Source organism: Jatropha curcas, chromosome 4 (assembly GCF_041381405.1).
Source record: "Jatropha curcas cultivar XTBG-Jc1 chromosome 4, XTBG_Jcur_1.0, whole genome shotgun sequence".
Taxonomy (NCBI): Eukaryota; Viridiplantae; Streptophyta; class Magnoliopsida; order Malpighiales; family Euphorbiaceae; genus Jatropha; species Jatropha curcas.
In genome coordinates, this window is record NC_143154.1 from 3,616,461 (window position 1) to 3,638,821 (window position 22,361).

The window sequence follows — 22,361 nt, forward strand, 5'->3', positions numbered from 1 at the left end:
AAGAGGTATAAATTCATATTTAAATACGTACGTCAAACGTGGAGAGCGTGGCTTGAATTTTTTTTTTTAACTAGTTTTATTATTCATAAATATATAGGATTACTTAAAAATATCCCAAACTACTCCAATTATAAATGATAAAAGTACAAGAGATAATTATATTATAAAATATAATTTTTATTTCAATAAAACTCTACTTTATCGTTAATTGTTTTCAATTACAATCAATGATTTTTTAATTAAAGTCAAATTCTACAAAACATATTCTTTAAATATTTTCCACATAAAAAATAACAAATAAAAATATTACTCCTAGTTGCGAAAAAAAAAATCCTCAACCTGGATTAAACTTTTATAAAAAAACATTAATTGGCAATAAGAAAAGCTTACGTCACCGGAAATATGTTAAAAAACAAGCATAACTACAAACTGAATCTACATGAACTTCTATTTTCCGTCAGATTGATCAAGTCAACCCACTTGAACTCATCGAACGGTTCTAACCCAACAAAAACAAAGCTACGTCCTCTGTGTATACACGTCACAGTTTGTTTTCTAGAAGCTCTGTGTTGCCCTCTTGCATGAGAATCTCCGCTGGGGGAGACACATCTGTGGCAAATCTGTAATATTTTAGCAAAATAGGCCCATTTATAACCGTGATACTTATTTAAAGAATGCGTTGCATAACCAAACGCAACGAAAAAGCCAAAAGCTAAAAAGAAGCGTTTTAAAATTTCCTAGGAAGCGAAAAAAGAGAGAGATGGCAGCAGAGGAAGGACAAGTGATAGGTTGCCACACCGTTGAGGCATGGAACGAGCAGCTCCAGAAGGGAAATGAATCTAAGAAACTGGTATTGTATATATATAATTTATCTCTTTGCAATTGTTATTTCTTTTGTTATATTTCTTGTTTGATTTACAATTCCATTTTGTTAATTGGTGAAATTTTGTCAATATTTGTTTGATTTTAATTTATGATGAAATCCTTATTTCTTATTGAGCATTAAAGAAATATGAAGATAACTGTTTGTTTTACTGAATATAATTTAAAAAAAAAAATTTTTTTTGTGATTATTGTGTTTCTGGGCATATGGATATGTAAATTGTCGTTCAAAATTTTCTGGGAATATTTTTTAGATGGAGCGAAAATGATTTGTACCGGATTTTTGCTGTGAAAACGACATGAAGGTTCGGTTGATGATGATGGGATTTGGTCTTGGGCATCGTTTGATATGTGGAATTGATAAATTTTGTCCATGTTTGACCCTGTTGTCGGTCGTTCTTTTGCTATTTTATATTTAAAAGGTTTGTAAGCGTTTGGGGATTTGGATAGTGACTATTATACTTGTAGGCGGTGTGTTGGCTTTTTCAATTGCAAAGAAATCTGTAGGGCTTTTTTGGTAGAAATTTTATGGAACTTATTTACAAATCCACATATTTATATTTGGTATAAACTAAAATTCATTTAGAGTTTTTTACATTCTTAATCCAATGGAATTGGCTATTTATTTTAGCCAATACTTTCAAATTGATAGAATTTGCTAATGGGGTACAAGCTAGCAAATTTGCATATTTAAATGAATTACAATTATATGATAAATCCAAACATGAGCTTTCGTTTATAGATTAATTTTTTAAATGAAATGCATGTGCAAACGAAATGAATTTCATATGGATTTATTCGAAATATTTTTTTAATATAAATAAAGTTCAGTTCCGATTTAGTTCCTGAATTGTTATAACCTAAACACTAGATTCCTTTCAAATGTTATTTTGACTAAATTAACTAATGTTAGATCAAAGAGATGAAAGTGGATATAAATTTCAATCTTAGAGAGTGTTTTTGTAATTTTGTAATTTTTATGGCAAATGCAACAGGAGAATTCCATTTAAAACAAGTTGATGAAACAACTACAACTTAAACCACTTTCTGGGGTTTTCACTTTCTGAGGTTTTCATTTGTTGGTGCAACATGTTTTTTCTTTTTTAAAGCATTAAGTAACAAGAATAGTACGTTTCTAATAAGTTTTTTAAACCATTGGAAAACGAAAATAAAAAACCATAGGCATCATGGGGACCATTTGTGAAGGACAAGCATGCCTTATATTTTTTTATATTCAGTTTTGCAACATTTCTTCCATTAAAGAAAGCATTCCCACTTTGTTGCATATTCAGTGAATTAATAATCAAGAATTCAAAATATATTGTTTTTTGCTTGTGAAGAAATTAGCTTATTTGTAGAAACTGGAACAAACTATGCGTTGATTCTTTAATGAACATGGTTATTGCTGCCTTTAGTCTTCGCTTAGGTGTTTTGGCCTACATTATACAATCCCACACACTGTTAACTGAGTGACATTTGTGGCAGTTAAACAATTCTATTTCTATGAAACAAATACAAGAAGCATTACATTAAAGCAATAGATTAAGAAGAACGATAAGAATAATAACTTCTTTAGTGTATTTTTCTGTGAAGAATGCCAGACCCTCTACATTATGGTTGTATAATATCTTCCTATTTTAGTTTTATGGGTCCCAGAACATACGCAAAAGGGAACAGAATTTTCATCCAAGGCACTACTTTCTGTTGCTTCAATATCTCACGTTATAAGACCATTTGACCATGTTCGCGGGGCACAATGACTTGGATGGGGTTGAGATGGGGCAGGACATAAAATGCCCACCTCTATTTTCTCTCCCTTTAAATTAATATTAAGTACCATTTATTCGTACTTTTGGAGGTTTGCTGTCATTCTTAAGTATCTTAAATGACATCGTTGTTATATTTCTTTCTCATTGATTTAACTCTCTGGTTGATGATAGGTGGTGGTTGATTTTACTGCTTCATGGTGTGGACCATGCCGCTTCATTTCTCCTCTGTTGGCAGAGCTGGCCAAGAAATTGCCAAATGTTATCTTTCTAAAGGTGGATGTGGATGAATTGCAGGTAATGCAAAATTCCCAAAATAAGGGGAAAAAAATTTAAAAAAAGCCTCTGCATTATTAGTCACAAACTGTGCAAACAAAACTGTGATCAAATGCCTGATATACTTGATATGCGTGCTTGCAGACAGTTGCTCAGGATTGGGCTGTGGAGGCAATGCCAACTTTCATATTCCTGAAAGAGGGGAATATTTTGGACAAAATGTTGGGAGCAAATAAGGATGAACTGCAGCAGAAAATAGCAAAGCACTTGGCTACTTCTACTGCTACTGCTTCTGCTTGAAGCAAATAATTTCCTTGTGCTTTTATCATTGCTATTTGTAATTTGCGCCTTGAGTCACCTAGGCTAGGACTGGCTACCATGAGTTTATGGTCATTTCATAGTATCATGTTATAAAAGTTCTATTGCTGGTTTGCTTAATTATATGTGCTATATATAAACTTGTGTTTGGTTGACAAAATGTTCCATGCGTTCTTAGGGTTGTGCTTATTTAGATACTTGTAAGCTGCTTTAAATTGAGAGAGATGTTGATTGCTATTGCTAGTGGCTCTAGTTTGGATTGCCGAAGTCATGAATGAATGGTGTTCATCATTTCTAAGATCCACTAGATGGTTTGTATCTTGAGCATATTGAGGGAAATGGAATGAAATATTTAGATATGCAATGGCTCACATATTGGGGATATGCAATTTTGCATACAAGATTCATCCCCTTCGTGTTCTACTTCCCACTGGATGAGACGTTAGAGGCTGTTACCCTTGACATATTGGAGAGATATGGGAGAGTCTGGAAGCCATGCATATTTTGGGGTGGTTCTTGGAGGGAAAGCATTCAGGAACTAATTGGTTTGTCATTTGTAGGGTCGGCCATAGTTTCGGAACTGTCAATTCTAATCATATTTTTACGGAATTGAAATCGAACTGGAAATTGACGATTTAGTTTGAAATCAGCCAATTACGGTTCCAAGATCGACAAGTCGGAACGGTTTTCAGATAGCTTGTATAATTTAAAAATAAAAAAACTAGGGAATATTTTTTGTTCAAAATTTAAAATTTAAATAAGTATGAAATAATTTTGGAAAAAAATTTCAAGTGAAATTTAAAAAAAAAAAAAGAATTTGAATTTAATTAAAAATTGGAAAATTTATTCGATAATAATTAATTATAAATTGGAGAGCTCACAGAGATTTGATAAAAATTATCTTTAAAATCAGTTATCATACAGCCGTTTATAATTATTATATTAGGATGTTAATTTAGAGATTTGATAAAAACTTTTTACAAAATATTGTGCTAGAACCAGTTGGAATTACCGGTTGTAAGAGGTTATCAAAACCTCCGGTTCCAACCATTTATAACCATTTATTGAAACTGCCGTTCACAGTTCTAAAAAGCTTTTTTAGAACTTAGAACTGCAACCACGCGGTTCCAGTTCCAAAAATCAAATCTTGGCCACCCTAGTCATTTGTATGTTTTGTCATAGAGATTGAATTTATCCATTTGATCCAAAGATTAGGCTTGTAATGCAGAGGTTATTGCCTGCTTGTTAAGTGACTCTCCTGTGCATGTCTAGAAGATTGGAACTTTTTTTAGGAAGTGGGTGTAATCCATTTCATTGGACTAATCACAGGGATGTGCTATGCACACATTGTGCAACCTCTAAAATACATTTTAATGACAATTAACTGAAAGCTCCTTGAATTTAACCTCAAACTGCACATAAAATAAAATGATCATACTAGGATCCGCTCCTAACATGATCACTGGGGTTTGATTTTCACCTCATAAATACAAACAATAAAATAAAAAAACAAATCACTCAGGTAGCAAACTCCTCCCCAGTGTCCACATCCAACTAAAAGGGCTGAGGACTGGGGTTTTCCAATTCACCTTAGGCCCCAAATTGCAGGAACCCAGGAATTTTTCCATACTCACCTATCTAACGATCACTACTTTACACTAATCGAACTATTAAAATTACCTTTACCACCAAATACCTTTGGCCACAGCCTGTCCTCACTTTGGAAGTCTATGGAATTTCACCTGTCTAACTAAGAAAAACCTTTCCTTGTAATCTTTCCTGTTATTCCTTCTCTTGCTGGCACCGTATAGTTAAATTACTGGATGCAATAAAAATTAGCAGTTTATCGATTTCTTCCCAATAATTAACCTCTCCAATTTGTTGGAGCACAGACAGCTTCGACCGACAATCGCTTCAACACATTTGGACATGGGTCTTGTCCGAAGTTACTGTTTGATATGGTGACAGTACATCTCTGCTTTCCTACACATTTCTGTGAAATATGTAGAGGACAGTTAATAAACTGAATATGTTTATGAAATGGTAAAAACAAGAAAGTAACTTTATGCACCTTCTCTACAATAGCATATGAAGCAGGAGAATGGCACGGTCCTTGTTGGTAACTCCCACAAGTTCCTAAAGGAGTTCCAAAGCTTGCAAATTTGATGGCAGAAATGGATTGACCTAAACTGCACCGAATATGAACTTTTGGGCTGTGGAACTCTTCTGCTCTTCCATAGCTCTCAATGTGCCAATTCTTAATAGTTGGGTGAAACTCTGCCACCTCAGCACAAACACTGGTCATTGCTCTCTTCACAAGAGAAATTCTTGAGGGATTCCCTCCAAGTTCCTCAAAAACTACTAAGAGATTTTGGGTTGGCTTTAACCATGATCGAGGCACATGATACCTGGAAATTGAATTCTTGTTAAGGAACAAATTAATCTTTCCTAGTTCTTATAAAAAACTTTAGCATATCATTTGTCTGAGAGCGTTTACCACCGCTGCGTCGGTTGGCCACAACCAACTTGACACTTTGGAGGCCGAAATGATCCTGCATAGCTGCATCCATTGCAATTTCCAGTGGCATATGCAGTCCAGTATCTTCCTATACTCTGGCCATTAACCCATATCTGACCCTTTCCCATTCCCTCCATGTCCAAAGCCAATGGCTCATCTCCATCAGGTGCATTGAAATAGGCCTATAAAGTTAAAAGATTTAAGTTGGAATGTTCGACATAAACTATTGTTTCATGAAACGACCAGATATTGCATGCTTCATACCTTATGCCATGTCAATGGCTGCGGTTTTTGTGCAATTAATGATGCTTCAGTCCACCCGACTGAAGAAACACTATTTGGAGAAACTAAATTCATGGCCTCTCCTTTCAGCCCAACCTGATTGAATAAGATATAGCAATTAGGGCTTCTTTTTTTTGGAATGAAGGATAGACTAGATATGTAGAGAGGTCAGAATCTGCAACCTGGTATGTCCATTTTTGCCAGGACAAGTCCCATTTTCCCTGGTCAAGTCCATGCAGTGCAACTGGACCAAGGATTCCCATGTTCCATGTCTCAAAGTGTCCACCCACATTCTTCATATATTGAAGTACATTAATCAGAAATTTACTTGGAATTAAGAACAATAACAACTATTAAAATTACAGGTGAATAAATGATTCAGAAATTATAAAGGCAGAGAAGGGAACCTAACCTGCAATCCAACAGTTACACTTAGTAAGGCAATTTTGTTTTTTCCAGCACGCAAATTGACCTTCCCAGTATATGTAAACCTCCTATTCTTCCTTGTCCCAAATGCAGAACCTAGAATGACGTACTTAGTCAACTAAAAAGGGCAAAATGGAATCTATAAAAGGATACAATAGCAATTTTTTTATACCTGAAAGTTGTCCATTCACAAAGACATGGACAGCATGGCCTGCCGATCCAATAATGAGAGTCGGGAGCTCCCCCCCATGAAGGAAGGATTCAGATGAACCAATATCAACACTGTAGGCATATTGAGAAGTATGAGATGATAATAACTATTTGTATTTTCTACAGCTCTTGGAATCCAAAGATGAAATAAAATAAGACTCATCTCCATCGATGAAAACAAAAGCATGGCAAACAATCAACAAACATGCTAGAAATCTCCATGTGTCATACGTCAGATGATAGCTAGCCACTAAGGTAACCAATCTCACCTGGTGATGTACCACAAGTAATCACTGGCATCCCTTGTAACATTTATCTGCTCCAAGAGACCGAGAGTTGTGAATGTTGAGCTATCATACAAAGAAGAAATATCCTCATCATAACTCTCCCATGAGAGCATCTCAGCATTTGTTGGCAACATTTCCATTTGAGAGGTTTGGACTCCAACCTGCAAAGAAACAGAACGAAAGCTGAGGATGGGAAATAAATCGTCCCTTGAAAGTTTATAGTCTTTTTTCTCCTTTTCTTTTGTTTAGGAGCCTGAGCTTCAAATAGCACACAACTAGATCCTGTCAAGATTCGTTACATAACTAATATACCTTTGCAGTGTTAAAGACAACATTTCTGCAGTCTGGAAGGATACTGATGGACCAAGGAGGCAAGTTATAGTGCATGTTATTGAACAAAATCCTTGCAGCAGATTTTGTATCATAGTTTGCAAGAAAAGCTGCACAATCTCCCGATTCTGAGGAGTACACATGAGCCTGGGAAATATTCGGTATTGACAGAAATTAGTATAACAAAGCATATTAAATAACTCGTTGAACAAAATATACATTGGAGTAGAGAAAACCTGTTGGTAACTCCCTAATTGTGTTACAATAGGATCAGCTGTTACTAAAGCTCGCTCACACATCTTAATAGACCTATGGAGCTCCTTTAGATGACCATGCTTTGGTTGCCTGATTAAACCTGTCAAATTTAATTTAGCAAAAGAAATGAGGTTTATTTCCACAAGGAAAAATTAATCGTCATCTACAAATAGCTCTTCTCCTACAATGGTAACCTACTAAGTGTCCCTAAAAGCTTATTTAAATTGATTTGCTTCATGATGCAATTCTTTGGGTTTTAAGAAACCATTCTCCAGCCTTACCATATTCATCAATCGGAGCATCATAATCATAACTCGTAGTAATGAAGGGACCTCCAGCACTGCGACCAAAATTAGTCCCACCATGGTACTGTTTCACATGACCCGAGAAATTAGTTTAACCAAAACAGAACTTAATACAAACTGTTTTCCATACTTTAGAAAAGAAACTGACCATGTAGTAATTAACAAATGATCCTCCTTTCTGTATGAATCGAGCAACAGCAAATGCCAAATCCTGAACTGGACGCTGGTGAATTGGACCACCAAACTCTGAGAACCTTCACAATTTCATTCAAAAGAAAAAAAATTAGGTAAAATCTCAAATTTGTTTTAAATTAATGAAAATTTAAATGATAGCCAAGCAAAACACACAAAGGCATACCATCCACTCCAAGCCTCGGTCCAAATTGTAGGCTTGTAAGGTTTGTTGGGGGAGAACGAATCACAGTAAAACCCATTACATGTGTTTATCTATAATTGAAGAAAATGTAAAGAATTACAAAATTCAGTAATATTAACCACTAAAGAGCCAACAAAATGCAAACAGGAGCTCCATCTTTACTAGTTGGTCATGTTTGAAACTACTTACCACTGGATCTGGAGCATCTTCTTCCTTGCACATTACCCAGGGGACTCCAGTTCCTGTTTGAACAGCCATATTTGCTGCCCAAGTCATATAATTATAACCAGCAGCACCAAGTAACTTACTTTGTGACCCATACTCATTCTCGATCTACATGTTGAGAAAATTAAATTAAAAGATCTACACATTTACTGGAAAGATTGAAACAAAAAAAAAAAAAAGGAAAGAATAATGTAATCAATGTATTAAGTGCATTAAGTAATTAAATCTTTTTTTTTTTCTTATCTTTTACTACAAAGTCATTGACACATATAAGCCTTTGCACTCATCAAGATAAATTAGCTGAGTAAATTAGCAAACATAATATGGCAGAAAAAATAGGAATAAATAAGAAATTAAAACTAAAATATCAAATATTCTTAGAGCATATATACCTGAGAGAGTATAATGGGGCCACCTTGAGACTCAAACAAATGCTCACTCTTCATCATCCCAACAATCTTCTCTGTAAACCCTTGCATTGCTCTCTGCAACATCATAAAAAATATTAAAAACCCAAGATTTTACTTAAATTGCACTCATTCTGCTTTGAGCTATTATATTATTCAATTCAGAGGAACATAATTTAAAAAAAAAAAAATGACCTTGAAAGGCTCATTGTCTGTTCTGAAGCTGATGCCTGGGACATACTTCAACCAGACAGGAAAACCTCTGGAAATAAACATAATATAGCAAATTAGCAACAAGTACAGTATGAAACAAAAGCTAAGAAAATAAAAAACAGAAACAGAAAAACCCAGTTGCCAAAGAACCAAAATGAGAAAGAGAAGCAGCAATAGATCCAAAAAACTAGAAAAAAAAATGGTAAAATACCCAAAATTCCACTCTGCACAAACATAAGGTCCAATGCGAAGATGAGCATAGAGACCAGCTTTCTGTATTAACTTTATGAACCTCACCAGATCATATCTCCCTTCAAAATTATACTACAAAACCCACAAAAGAAACACAATTTACAAGAAAATAAAAAAATAAAATCCAAAACAATTAAAAAAGAAAACAGAAACACGCACAAAGAGGGTACATAAAAATTACATTTCCTTGAGTAGGCTCATGCACATTCCAGAAAACATAAGTCTCAATCACATCCAATCCTCCATCTTTTGCCTTTTGTATCAGATCTTCCCACATCTAAAGAATCCCCATTTTCTCAAGAAAATTAGAAAAAACCCACTTAAAAAATAAATGAACTACAAAGAAATTAAAATTAAAAAAACTGGGTTAAGCAACTTATAGCATACATCAGGAGTGCTTCTTGGATAATGAATGGAACCAGAAAAAAGAATTCTTCTTTGGCCATTAATCAAAATTGCCTTTCTGTCATATGTTACAGTACACTGGATCAGCTCACAACCCAAACACAAAACCAAGAAAGCCAACAAACTTAATGACTTGGAAACTGGTATAGTTCCCATTCTTGATTTTTCCCTTTACTTCTTCTCAATAGCCTCTCTCTAACAGTGTAAAACCAAGAAAAGGAAGTAGAGAGAGACAGAGAGAGAAAAGGGAATTTGTAGTTGTGGGTGAACAATAACTAGTTTCAGACTCTGAGCTTAGAAGCTGAAAGCACCATTTTATATATACATAGAAACTAAGTAATGTGTGTACAGCTATTCACTCACAGTTCACATATGTCAAGAGTCTTCACTGCGTGGCTGTTAACGACTATAAAATTAAGAAACTGACAGAAAAGGAAAAAGAGGGAATTGCAACAGTAAATCTAACAAGCTTTTTCTTTTTCTGTTTTTTATCATTTTATTTTATTTTCTTATTACCCTGGACACTATGCTCTGTCGGAGGGAAATACCGCGATGTCTTTTGATAATATCAGTAATCTTCCTCTTTTAATTTGTAAAATCAGTGAAAATATTTTTAGTCCAGGCGACTTAAATTCGTAATTTTTATTTTTTATACAGATAAAAAAATTAATCAGACTATACTTAATTTACTGAATTTTAAATATTTAATCAGAATTAATTAGTACATACTAATAGAATCTCGAAAGGGTAAAGTGTTATTTGGAGGCTAATTTTGTGATGAGGGTATCTGGCTTTTTATAATATTAAACATTGCATTAAAAGTAGAGAAGCAGAATATAAAATAGCAATAAAAGTTGGTAAAAACAGAAATGGCTACTTGTCACTGTTATTAAATGCATTATGATTAGTGAACTGTGACCGTGACTGATTACCCATTAGCAAATACTACTGGGTAAGCTTGACCTGTAATTGTTGATCTTGACCAGGGGTATTCTAGTAATTGAGTTAAAGTGAGGCACTGCAGCAAGTAGAGAATGCCTGATTTTGGTGCTTTTCTCCGAGGCATTTTCCTTCAGATACAAAAGGCCCACAATGAAAGTTTCCATGTGATCCAAAGAAGGCTCCCATGAGACACACCTTCTCCTTTTTATCATTTTCCAAAATTATTTATTATTATTATTATTATTATTATCATCATATAATTTAAAAATGAAATAATATCACAAGACAACTTTTATATATTCTATTAAATACTTTTTTTTTTATCTAGCCACAAATAGAACGTTTATGCTATGTGGTTTATAAACGAGGGGAAAAAAAATCTCGTTTAACACACTTGTGGTAGTGGAGATATTTTTTCTAGGTTCAATAAATAATTTTAAAAAAAAATAAATTTTAATTGATAAAGTAGAAAGCCAGTTGATTTATCAATTGAGCTGATCTTTAAAATTATGTTACTATTATTATTATATAATTTAAAAATAAAATAATATAACAATGTACCTTGTATATATTCTATTAAATATATTTTCTTTTTTCTAGACACAAATAGAACATTTATATTATGAGATTTATAAATGAGAAAAAAAAAATCTCATTTAACATCTGGTCTCAAAAATAAAATTCTAATCCATAAAGTGGAAGGCCAATTGATTTACAGATTGAGCCAATCTTTAAAATTATATTATTATTATTATTATTATTATTATTATTATTTACAAGTGCTTGTTTTTCTAAAATGAGACGATCCATTTGCCAAATTTCATGTCTCTGACTTTCTTTTTTTCAGTAGATCTCTTTTATGTCTACTATTCAAGAATTCTAAATAGAGACAACAGTCTACCTGTCATTCAAAATCAAGATAGAAAACAATTCATTGTTCTTTCAATTCTTTGTATTGTACCCTTTCTAACACACTGCAAAAAGTGTTATCTCCACCCAATCTAATTCCTCTGCTCTATATATTATTCAGCAAAGATGGAGTATTGGATTCTCCTTCTCATCTTAATTAGGCCAGCTTTTGCTTTGTAAGCAAAAGAATTCATACCTAAACGTTTTTTGGCATGCCATATTCCTAGCTTGATTACAAAGTGGGGGCTGCATAATACTAATGCCTCCTTTACATTAATAAAATAGCATATGGCAAACTTTTAATAATCACAATCTCATGTGCCTAATTCAGCTTAATTAGTAATTACTGTTAAATTAGCAGGGGTATTTTAGGATATATACTTCGCTCTAAAATGTACATTGAACGTATTTGATCATTAGTATTTATGGGTACATTAACTATTATTAGTAAAAAAATGTACTTTAAACAAATTCGTATTAGATAATTTACAATTTGCTGATACTTTACCAATTTAAGAAGAATCTTAAATGGATTTATAATGGGTACAAGTAGTAAAATTTTAAATGAATTTGAACCGAAGTACTTATATGAGTGTTTAAATAGATTTTGGAAGGATTGAAGTAGTAAAATCTTAACTAGATATAGTTACGATGATTCAAAATTTACGCATACGCTCTGTGGCTTCTACCCTACCTTAGATGGGGATGTACATGTGGCCAGTTCACTTAATTGGCAATTTCAGGTTGATGAAATTTAGATTTGAGCGGAGCATAATCAGTTCTTTCAGTTCTAGACTTCTGGATCGAGCAATTTTAAGATTTTTTTTTTTAAATAGGTATTTAAATAAAGAATTTTTCAATTTTATTTATAAATTTGAAATTTTCTTTATTTAAATACTTATATAAAAAAATTTAAATACTAAATAAAAAAATTTAATTAAAAATATAAAAAAAATAAAAGTGAAATGAGATTAGTGATATATAATTAAGATAGTTTAAAAAACTCATTTGAAAATAGATCCAGTCTCAAATATGTATCATTTGAGCAAGGATTTGACTGTCCGCCTGCAGCATTGCTTTCGTGAAGCCAACCATAGGGCAGATGGCCTGGCTAATCTTGTTATCTTGGGTGATCCAGGCAAGCTTATTCTCTCCCAACCTCCGGTTCAAGTGCTCCAGTTCCTAAACTGGGATATACAGGGCATCAGCTGGCCTCGTCTAGGGCCTAGTTTATCTTAGTCTGTTTCTTTTGAAGCTGTCTTCCTTCCAATGTATATATAAAAAAAAAATGTTGAATACATAATTTAAACCCAAGAACTTTGATTAAAAAAAAAAAAAATCCTTCTACCATCCAACTTTTTTTTTTACATTGTGGCACTCTAAATTTTATTTTTTATAATAATCTGACACATTTTTATACTAAAAAAAATTAATTTTAAGGTTTTTAGCTTTTATATGTAAAAACATTTATTTGCTATGCGGTTAATATACTTTTTGGAAAGATAATTTTTATATTTTTTAATTATCTAATAAATTTTTAATCAATCTAATTTTATAAATTGAGATGTTTAATAAGTCAAATAAAGTATTTATAAAGTTTAATTTTATAAGTTAAATTTCAATAGATCAAAGTAAAAATTGAGGGTATAATGAGAATTTTTTTGTGAAAAATACACGAAGAAGTCATTCAAAAAATTAAAAAAAAAAAAAACATTTGGCACGTTATATTGAAAGGAGTGTAATGAGGGAAGTGAGGGTTTGAATCTTTGTTGTTTAGTTGTTTGTAAGTTAGACCATATCTTTGTACCCTTCAATTCATCAATGGCGTGAAGGACGGAACAAAGTGGTGGAAACCCTAAAACAGTGGGGCCTCAGTCGCATTCCTCCCGCTAAATCTGACCTGACCACTTTAATTGGTCACCCACTCCTCACCGGAGATTAAGCTTTTGTTTATTTTAATTAGGTCATATTGATTATTCATGTCCTCCATTCATCAATACCTAATTAATAATTAATTAATTAATTACGCTAATACATATTTTTAAGTTGACTAAGATCATCACTTGCAGTCAAAAGATTTGTGTTTGCCCACAAGGGCACATGCATTGCCACTTTGACCTTGTTAACCCTAATTCTAGTTATTATTAGTTAATAACAAAGTTAGAGCCATAATAATACTTAATACATAGTGAGAGTGAATGAATAAAAAAATAATTAATAGTGAGAGTGATTTGCACAAAGTCTAAATCCAAATTTTCTTTTAAAAATATAACTCATTACAAATAATATAAAGAATTACAAATATTCATATATACTCATGTAGTAAAATAACTAATAGAGTTCGTTGAACTTTTAATGAAACAAAGAAATTTATATCTCTTTGAATGATGATACTTAAACTAAAAGAAATATAATATTATATTTTTCCGTTTGAAGTTAATCTTGATAAAAGATATACATATTTATAGCAGCAACTAATCCGTTAGAGATAAAATACTAACTTCGCTAGATCTTCTGTACCTAGATTATTTTTTGAAGAATTTGCAACATATAACGAATACAGATGAGTTTCTACCACTATGCATTAATAGCATCAATGGAGAAACATACTGCACCACCAGACTCCATTGATAGAAAATCCGCACTTGAAAATTAAGATCTAAAGTCTCCAACCAAATTAAGTCAAATATATATTTTTATTTAGTAATAACCCTCACAAAGAAGGGATAAAAAACTTCAAATATGAAGACAAAGCAACAATAATAAAGACAAACTAAAAAGACAGATCTGTTATAGAAAAAACATATCTAAGTTTATTAAAGTGAATAAAAGATTAAAAGAAAAAAATATAAACCAAAAGAAAGAGCAATAGGTAGAGGGAAACCGCTGATAAACAGTAACAGCACCAAACTAAATTATATTTGTAATTGGCGTATTCTTCATATTTTTTAAATGGACAATTCATTGGTATATAATTACATTTTTTTTTAGTTTTTTTTAAACTAATAATATAAATTCTATTGGATAAACTAAAAAATTATATTAATATATTAAATGAGGTATATTTTAAATGGATTACATTAGCCTAGACAGAGTTCATCCACGTATGGATCAAGCCAATAAAAATAAAAAACTTTTTAAAAATTATTTCTACTTTATCAATTTTTTTTTCTAAGTGTATGGTCAAAAATATCTTTGTTTCAATAAAAAAAAAAAAAACTCCTACTTTTATTGGTATAGTTCATGAATGAGGTCATGGATTCGATCTAGACAAGTCAATCTCATTTTAAATATGATAATTTTATAAAAAATAAAAATAATTTTAGTTCTGATAAGTAAATTAATTGATTTTCAAACTCTAATATATTTCCTTTTAAATCCATTGTGGGATTCTGTATCACCCTTAAGAACCTCATTCTAGCTAGCAGCTTTTAAGATGTGAATGTTAAAAAATTTTGTTTAAAAAGGAATAAATTATGGCAAAAACAAAAAGGAATGATATTTTTAAGAATAATTAGTGCAGCTATTTTCACATTTCAAGGAGTAAACTTTTTCTTTTGGATTTCTAAAAATGAGCCAAGAGCAAAGTCTATAGCCAACATAGACTTTTAGGGGTGTATTGAATTAAAACTCTGTTAAATTATAAAATTTGAATGATATTTAATTTAGATTTTTTACAGTCTATTAAAATTTTATAGTATTTAATTTAGACTTTTATAAGATCCATAAAAATCTGATAGTACTCAAATATGATTTTTTAAAAGTCAGTACAAATTTGATGATATTCAAAAAATTGCTAATTTGAAAGTATTTTATAAAATTATGATTTCATTGGATTTTAGAGTGCTAGATATGAATAAAATAGTCATTCACAAATTCATCATCCAACCCAAAAATTTCAAAAAATTTTTAAATTCTAAGAGAGTCTTAATCTAATACAACCCGTAATAAGGATGGAAGAAGGGCGGACACCCATAAAATTTAAACTACATGTATAGGTATCTGTTTAAAATTTTACTACTCGTATCTATTCTAAATCCGTTTAAATACCCGATTAAGTATCCGTATTCGAACCTGTTTAAATTTTACTTTTTCATTATCTATCCAAAATCCGTTTAAAGTATCTCTTAAATGGGTAAGATTACCTGCGAATCTTAAACTATTCAAATTTAAACTTATTTAAAATACATTTTTCACTAATAACGGATAGGGTAACCGTGGGTACGCACTACTGAATCTATTTAATATAGCAGGTATCCAAAGATCTATACTTGTACCCTACCGGTATCCGAGTAGTAATTTTAGTGATCATATCCATTACGAGTTGTAATTTCACTATCCATATCCTCTTTAAACGGATCGGAGTGGAGCGGGTACCCTAAAATACCCGTACCATTTTCATCTTTACCCCTTATGGTGTAAAATAATGTATTAATTATTGGATTAGTTTCGAATTAATTCATATGCTAAGAATATGACATTTTGACAAAAATTAATACTAATGGTGCTGTATATTTTTCAGAATTAATTTAATTGTTTTTTAAAATTTTTATGGGTTGATTTCAATTAAATAATAATTTAATCAAATAAAAAAATTAGAAAGACTTGAAATAATCAAAGAACCGAAGAATACAATTTGTGTGGCCGGCTCGCCAAGCTCCGTAAGCTGCAACCAGTGGGCCGTGCATCAGGCCTGTCTCGATGTGAACTGCCTCCTTGCGCAAGCTTTGGCAGCTAGCGCGGGTCCTGGCCAGCTGTTATTGCTGATTTTCGATTTTATTTACTTATTTATTTAAATCTGTGATTTTTCGACGAGACGGTCACCGTTCAGTCAAGGAACTAAAAGTTTGTAGTCTTCCGACCACATTATTTTACTTAATATTAACAAAACCTAATAATATAAATTAAGTCGACTAAACATTAAAACTAAAGGGATAAAATAAATTCTATTTTAAATAAAAGACTAATGCAATGAATGTTATATATTTTCTCAATGTATTACTATGATATAATTAAACTGAAATTAATGATATAATTAAAAAATTTATATTTTTATTATTTCATATTGTATGAAGCAAGTTAGTGAGTTGCATTTTATGTCAAGTTAAAACATGTATATATTAAGTCAGAGGTGTATACGGTTTGGCTAACGGCAATCTGAAAGAATTATCAAATCAATCTGATAATTGTGGTTTGTGAATTTTCTAAACTGAAACTAAACCAATTTGAGTTACGAATCAAACTGAAACAATCTAATTTGGTTTGATTCAAATAGTAAAATATAATCCACTTCAAATTTTTTTTTTTTTCTCCACTTTGGTATATAAATAATATATATAAAATCAAAAACTGAAACGTAACTGTTAGTAAAACTAAAACCATTTTTCTTCACGTGAATTGCATTCATTTGGAAGGACCAACAAAATTCTTCTTCTGGTTGCGTAAAGATGGGAAAGTTTATTATGCATCCTTTGTAAGTTTTTATTATACAGAATATTTCTTTTTTTTTTTAGCATGCACTATTATCACATAGAGCTGGTGTGTACTCTAATTCAGTCAAGTCCTTCCTTCCTTCCTTTTTCTTTTTTTTTTCTTTTATCATTCTCCGTCTTTTGATATGGAAACATAGTCAATAACATGAGAAGTAAAGAACAAAAAACCAATCAAGTTATGATTTATTAAATATATAAAATCTTTACTGTAGATTGTATTTTCAGGAGAATTTGACCTATAAAGCATGTGTTTAGCAAAAATTTTTTAAATTGCTTGTAGTATTTTGATTGGTATTGGTAACAGCTAACAACTAAAACAATTAATAACTAAATATTACTAAAATAATTAGCGGCTATCAAAATAACTAATTTTATCGAACAGACCTAAAATTAGTGGTTCGAAACATAAAATTGTTATTCTCGAGAATATTTTAGTTGAATACAAATCTCGAGAACCCTTGAGAATTTTCTAGAAAATAACTATCATCATTATGTCCAAAAAAGACTATTATGATCATTGTGTCGATAAAGAAGGTTAACTTGACTTGCTCAAAGAGTTACACATGCCACACTAACATAATATAGGTAGCATTCCCTCCATGGAAGAATTCATTCATATTCATATATAATAATTGAGATGTCATTTTCAGTTTGTCCCAACAGTAGGGTAATATAACCAATTTAAAGTCAGTAGTTTAGAACCTTGAATTTAGTAAACTTTTGTAGCTTTTTATGTGGTCAAATAAGAGATGTAGGGTAATTGGGTCCTACCACATTAAGGGATGACAATTTTACACTGCTCGTGGCTACTTGATCCGATTTGATTTTATTTTAGTGAGTTCGGGTACTCAATAAATGGATTTGAAACAGATTTGGATAGTATTTTACTATCTGTGTCAGGTTCGGATCCAAAGAGTTAAGTATCCACTACTCGTTACCTGTTTAATAAATATTCAAAAAATATTTAAAATAATTAATTTTTTTAAAAAATTATGTTATAGACACCTTTTTAATTAAAATAAATTCTATAATTATATTTAATATTTTTTTAATATTTTTTTAAAGTTAAAATAATAATTTTATAATTTTCATTTACTTTTTATTTTTAAAAATAAAAAAAATATATTTTTAATACTAAACGGGTTCGTATATTTAAACAGGTAATTGTAATCAAGTTTGATATGGGTTCCGGTTCGGATTCGAATAGTTCATTTTAAGCGGGTACCCAACCTATTGCCATCAAGAAATGAGCAAATAAGATGAGATGAGAGAAAATTCGTTTAATTAATTGAACTACTTTTTTGAATTATTTTATATAAATAAAATTAAGAAAAATTATTTTATTTTTAGTATTCTCACTCTTGTAAAAGAAATAAAGGGTGAGAGGTTTGAAGTTTGCGTTCTGTCTACTCTAAAAGTTATCATATTTTTTTAGTGAATTATATTCAAAGTGGAGGGTTACTCTTAGAGTGTAACTTATAATATTATTTTGGTTCATTGAGTCTTTCATCAATCAAAACAAACAAATATATATATACCATGAAATGATTGATAAATAGTATAATTTAATCAATAAATAAATTTTAAAATCAAGTTAATCCTGCATAAAACAATTATAGAACAATATTTGCTAATCAAACTAAAGTATGCTAGTCAATATCTTTTAGGTTTTGATATGAAAAGTTGCAATTTTGTTTATTTAGATTAATATATTGGTTTCATTTCTGAAGCAACAAATCCGTTGTAGTCTAGTTGGTCAGGATATTCGGCTCTCACCCGAAAGACCCGGGTTCAAATCCCGGCAACGGAAGTTTATTTTGGAGGATCCCGATCGCATGCGAGCCGTTGATCTACGTTCAACATTTATAAAATTAGAGTTTTTGACATCCTCTTTCTTTCTCCACCGTCCAAGTAAATTTGATGTTTTCATTATATTTATAATCACAATGTTAATCTTAGTTTAATTGCATTTTCCCATTTATTCTTACGCAATTCATAAGCATGAAATAAAAATATTAGTCCTTCTACTTTAAATGACTATCTATTATCTATCTATATTTCTATACTCTATACTATATATAAAAGTGGAAATGAAGGGAAAAAAATGAGATCGCCGATATTGTCTTTGTGAAATTTAAGATATCTTAAAATAACTTTAGTTTTAACCAATTAAAAAATTAACCTAAAAATATATATAATATTTCTGTCATTTGATTGGATTTTTTTTTACTTTTTAATAAATAAATAAATATAGATAATTAAGCATTTTAAAATTTTAAAATTTTGCTATTACTATCTTATTGTGTCTAATTATATTTTATTTCATTATATTAATGTGTAAATTATTAAAATAATTTAATTATTTTTAATAATTTATTGTTATTATAATTTATATTTTAGCTTCAACATTATTTTTTTAAATAATATATATAAATGAGGCATTTAAAAATTTTTACATTTTTTTTAAATTTATTTTAAATAAATATATCTAGATGATTCGGATTTGATTTAAAAAGGATATGATTAAATTTCTTTAATTACAAATTGCACTCTAATTTGATTAGCAAAAAATAAGATAAAAATTTATTATTTTTAAACATCTCGAATTTAATTAGTTATATTGATATCTTATATAAGTCAAATCATATTTCTATTAAAGAATATACTTTTATCATAATTTTTAAAATGCTTTCATGATTTTTATTGTCTAAAAAATAAAAATTTTTATTATTTATAAATATTTAACTTGATTTGTTAGATTGTTTTCTTATTCTTTTATTAACATATATTTAATTACTACAATAGATTACAGTTAAAGTTATTAATAAAATATGTAAATTAATTATACAACATATAATAGGAGCTATATAATGATTTTTATAAATTAATTTGGTTTTTCCTTAAAAAATAAAATGAAAGCAATTAATGTATAATAAAAAATTGTATGAATCGTATGTTGACATAAAATCAAAAAAAATATTTACTATTTATATAAAATGTAATATAATTTAACCACTCAATTTAAATAAGAATTTATATTTTAATATTATACAAATAAAAAATTAGATGAGTATAAATAATGAACATATAATGAGCATAGTCAACGTGCAACGCACGCCATAAAGAAGACTAGTATATATAAAAGTACGAATGATGGGAGCATTGGATTCTTAAAACGTCCTTGCTAAGTTTATGAATTGCCAAAACTATCATTACTAATCTTATTTTAATTGTGATATTAAAATATTGTTTTTATTAAATTAATATTACAAATTTAATCACATTCTAATTAGGAATTTGTCCTATCATACTACTATATATATATTTAGTTTTAATTGCTTTTGACTATTAAGAATTGTTACATAAAATTTTTTGCTAATTTAAAATTATTAGATTTGCAATCGTATCTTCTTCTTGCGGTAAGTATAACCTTAACTCTCTTTCTATTTACAAATTAATAGAATAATTTTTATTTATAGTTCTTATAATTTAGATTTATAGATTTATAGATTAATTGTAATTGTTCAGTAATTATGCAAAATTATAAGTTTACAAGCTTTCCCTCTTGAATAAAATTATTATAAAATATCTTAAAGAGATGGATTATTTAATTAGAAAAATTTTATTTATTTATCAATTAAAATTATATAATAATTTTTAATTAGATAGATTATATTAGTTTCCTTAATCATATTATTTTTATTAATTAACAAATATCGTTTCATTATTTTTCCTGTTGCTAAGAGTTGATAAAGGGTTCTACAAATGTTTTAGCAACGTAAGTTTGTTTCCGTTTCTAAATTATAATATAAATGGATTTTTCTTCCGCCGCTGAGAGTTGGTTCTACAAGAAGATTAGCATGGAATTTTTATCCGTTGCTAAAGTTGTAACCAAAATTCAGAACCTATTTTCACTGCATATCTCTTCTTCCTCTTCTCCACCACATCCTTTGGTATGCTTGCACTTCCTTTTCTCTTTTCTTACTCTCTTTTATTTTATATTTTATTAATAAAAGTTTAAATTTTATTTGGATGGTAAGATTAATATTTTTTTTGAAAACTTAATAATTCATTAATAATGAATATAAGTTGAGTATATCATAATATTCCGATAAGAATAAGAAATACAAATATAGAAAACTGAAATCTTCTGTTTGGAGATGTTCTTGATCTTGACAGAAGAGGTTAATCTTTCAGGTAAAAACTAGCTCATTTTCAAATAGGACGACAAAAAAAACATTCCACAATATTGTCCAGAATATAATTTTTTTCGGAAATTTGTTACAATTGACACTCGTAGAAGAGTTCAATATACCGAATTTTAATGGAGGAGCAGGTTGCATTATCAGGCTCCATTGATAAAAGAAACTTACCCGAACTTGAAGATCTGAAGTCTCCAACCATAAGCAACCAACAATCCATCTTGTCTTTCGAATTACCTAAGAAATGAAAGATCCACATAAAAACTTCTCAACAATGAGGAGTAACCCTATGAAAGGAAAGAAATTAATAACTCCACTAAGAGGATAACAAAACAGTCAAGATCTAAAGATTTGAGAGACTAAAATGGTTTGACTCGTGCGAGGTTTTCATAAAATTAAAGATCTTAATTTGTGATTCCTGAATAATCATAAGAACTTAATGATTTAATCTATGCTTAGTTGCTCCATTGAGAGATGAGTCATTGAAGTGGTTTAAAATAGCTAATAAGACATCGAGAGAGCTTATTAGCGAATTTAGGTTTACTTCTCCTTCTTGAATAATTAAAATTGATTATTAAACTAATAGGATAAACTGAATAGAACTAAGTGAAGTCAAAATCCTTAATAATTTTTAAACCTTGATTTCTTTTTAATAATTTTTTGATGCATCTCATTCTTATTATTTTTACTTAAATTCTTTTATTTTTAAATACATTCTCTTTATTACCATTTAAATAATATTAGGTTAAAGCAATTTTGGTACTTGATATACAATATCTGTGAGACGATACTCTACTCACTCTTTATTACTTGTTAGCGATTTCGTATACTTGCAAAAAGGCTTATCAATAAATTTAGTCATGAACTTTTCATGAAAAACTTTATGGTAAGGATGATCAAATGATCTGATCCATTTGATACCATTTGATCCGAACAGAACGAATAAAATTCGATCCATTTAGTGGTGGATCGAACACAAATTTTAAAATAAAATCCGAAGCGGATATGAATCAGATACGGATATAGCATATTCCAATCCGTGAAAGGTAATTTTTGCTTTTTCTTATATTTCTAAATTGTTGA

At 30.1% G+C, this 22,361-nt stretch overlaps 2 protein-coding genes and 1 non-coding gene across 3 annotated transcripts; 2 read left to right on the top strand and 1 right to left on the bottom strand.

Annotated features, from left to right (window-relative positions):
• The first annotated feature begins 684 nt into the window (after positions 1-684).
• TRX1 (thioredoxin H-type 1) lies at positions 685-3,402 on the top strand. The gene is made up of 3 exons (XM_012223012.4): positions 685-850; positions 2,823-2,945; positions 3,069-3,402. The coding sequence occupies exons 1-3, from the start codon at positions 761-763 to the stop codon at positions 3,222-3,224; spliced, it is 369 nt and encodes a 122-aa protein (XP_012078402.1). The 5' UTR covers positions 685-760; the 3' UTR covers positions 3,225-3,402.
• A 1,208-nt stretch (positions 3,403-4,610) lies between these two features.
• Positions 4,611-10,082, bottom strand: BGAL3 (beta-galactosidase 3). The gene is made up of 19 exons (XM_012223014.4): positions 9,716-10,082; positions 9,510-9,605; positions 9,288-9,400; positions 9,059-9,125; positions 8,849-8,941; positions 8,421-8,564; positions 8,214-8,302; positions 8,004-8,109; positions 7,832-7,919; positions 7,532-7,650; positions 7,278-7,442; positions 6,948-7,126; positions 6,641-6,750; positions 6,455-6,564; positions 6,225-6,335; positions 6,025-6,138; positions 5,740-5,942; positions 5,314-5,650; positions 4,611-5,235 (listed from the first exon to the last, which is right to left on the bottom strand). Exons 1-19 carry the CDS (start codon positions 9,887-9,889, stop codon positions 5,107-5,109), a joined length of 2,547 nt encoding a protein of 848 aa, XP_012078404.1. The 5' UTR covers positions 9,890-10,082; the 3' UTR covers positions 4,611-5,106.
• Positions 10,083-18,813: 8,731 nt separating this feature from the next.
• Positions 18,814-18,886, top strand: TRNAE-CUC (transfer RNA glutamic acid (anticodon CUC)). The gene has a single exon. It is a non-coding gene; the product is annotated as a tRNA-Glu (tRNA).
• The last annotated feature ends 3,475 nt before the right edge of the window (positions 18,887-22,361 follow it).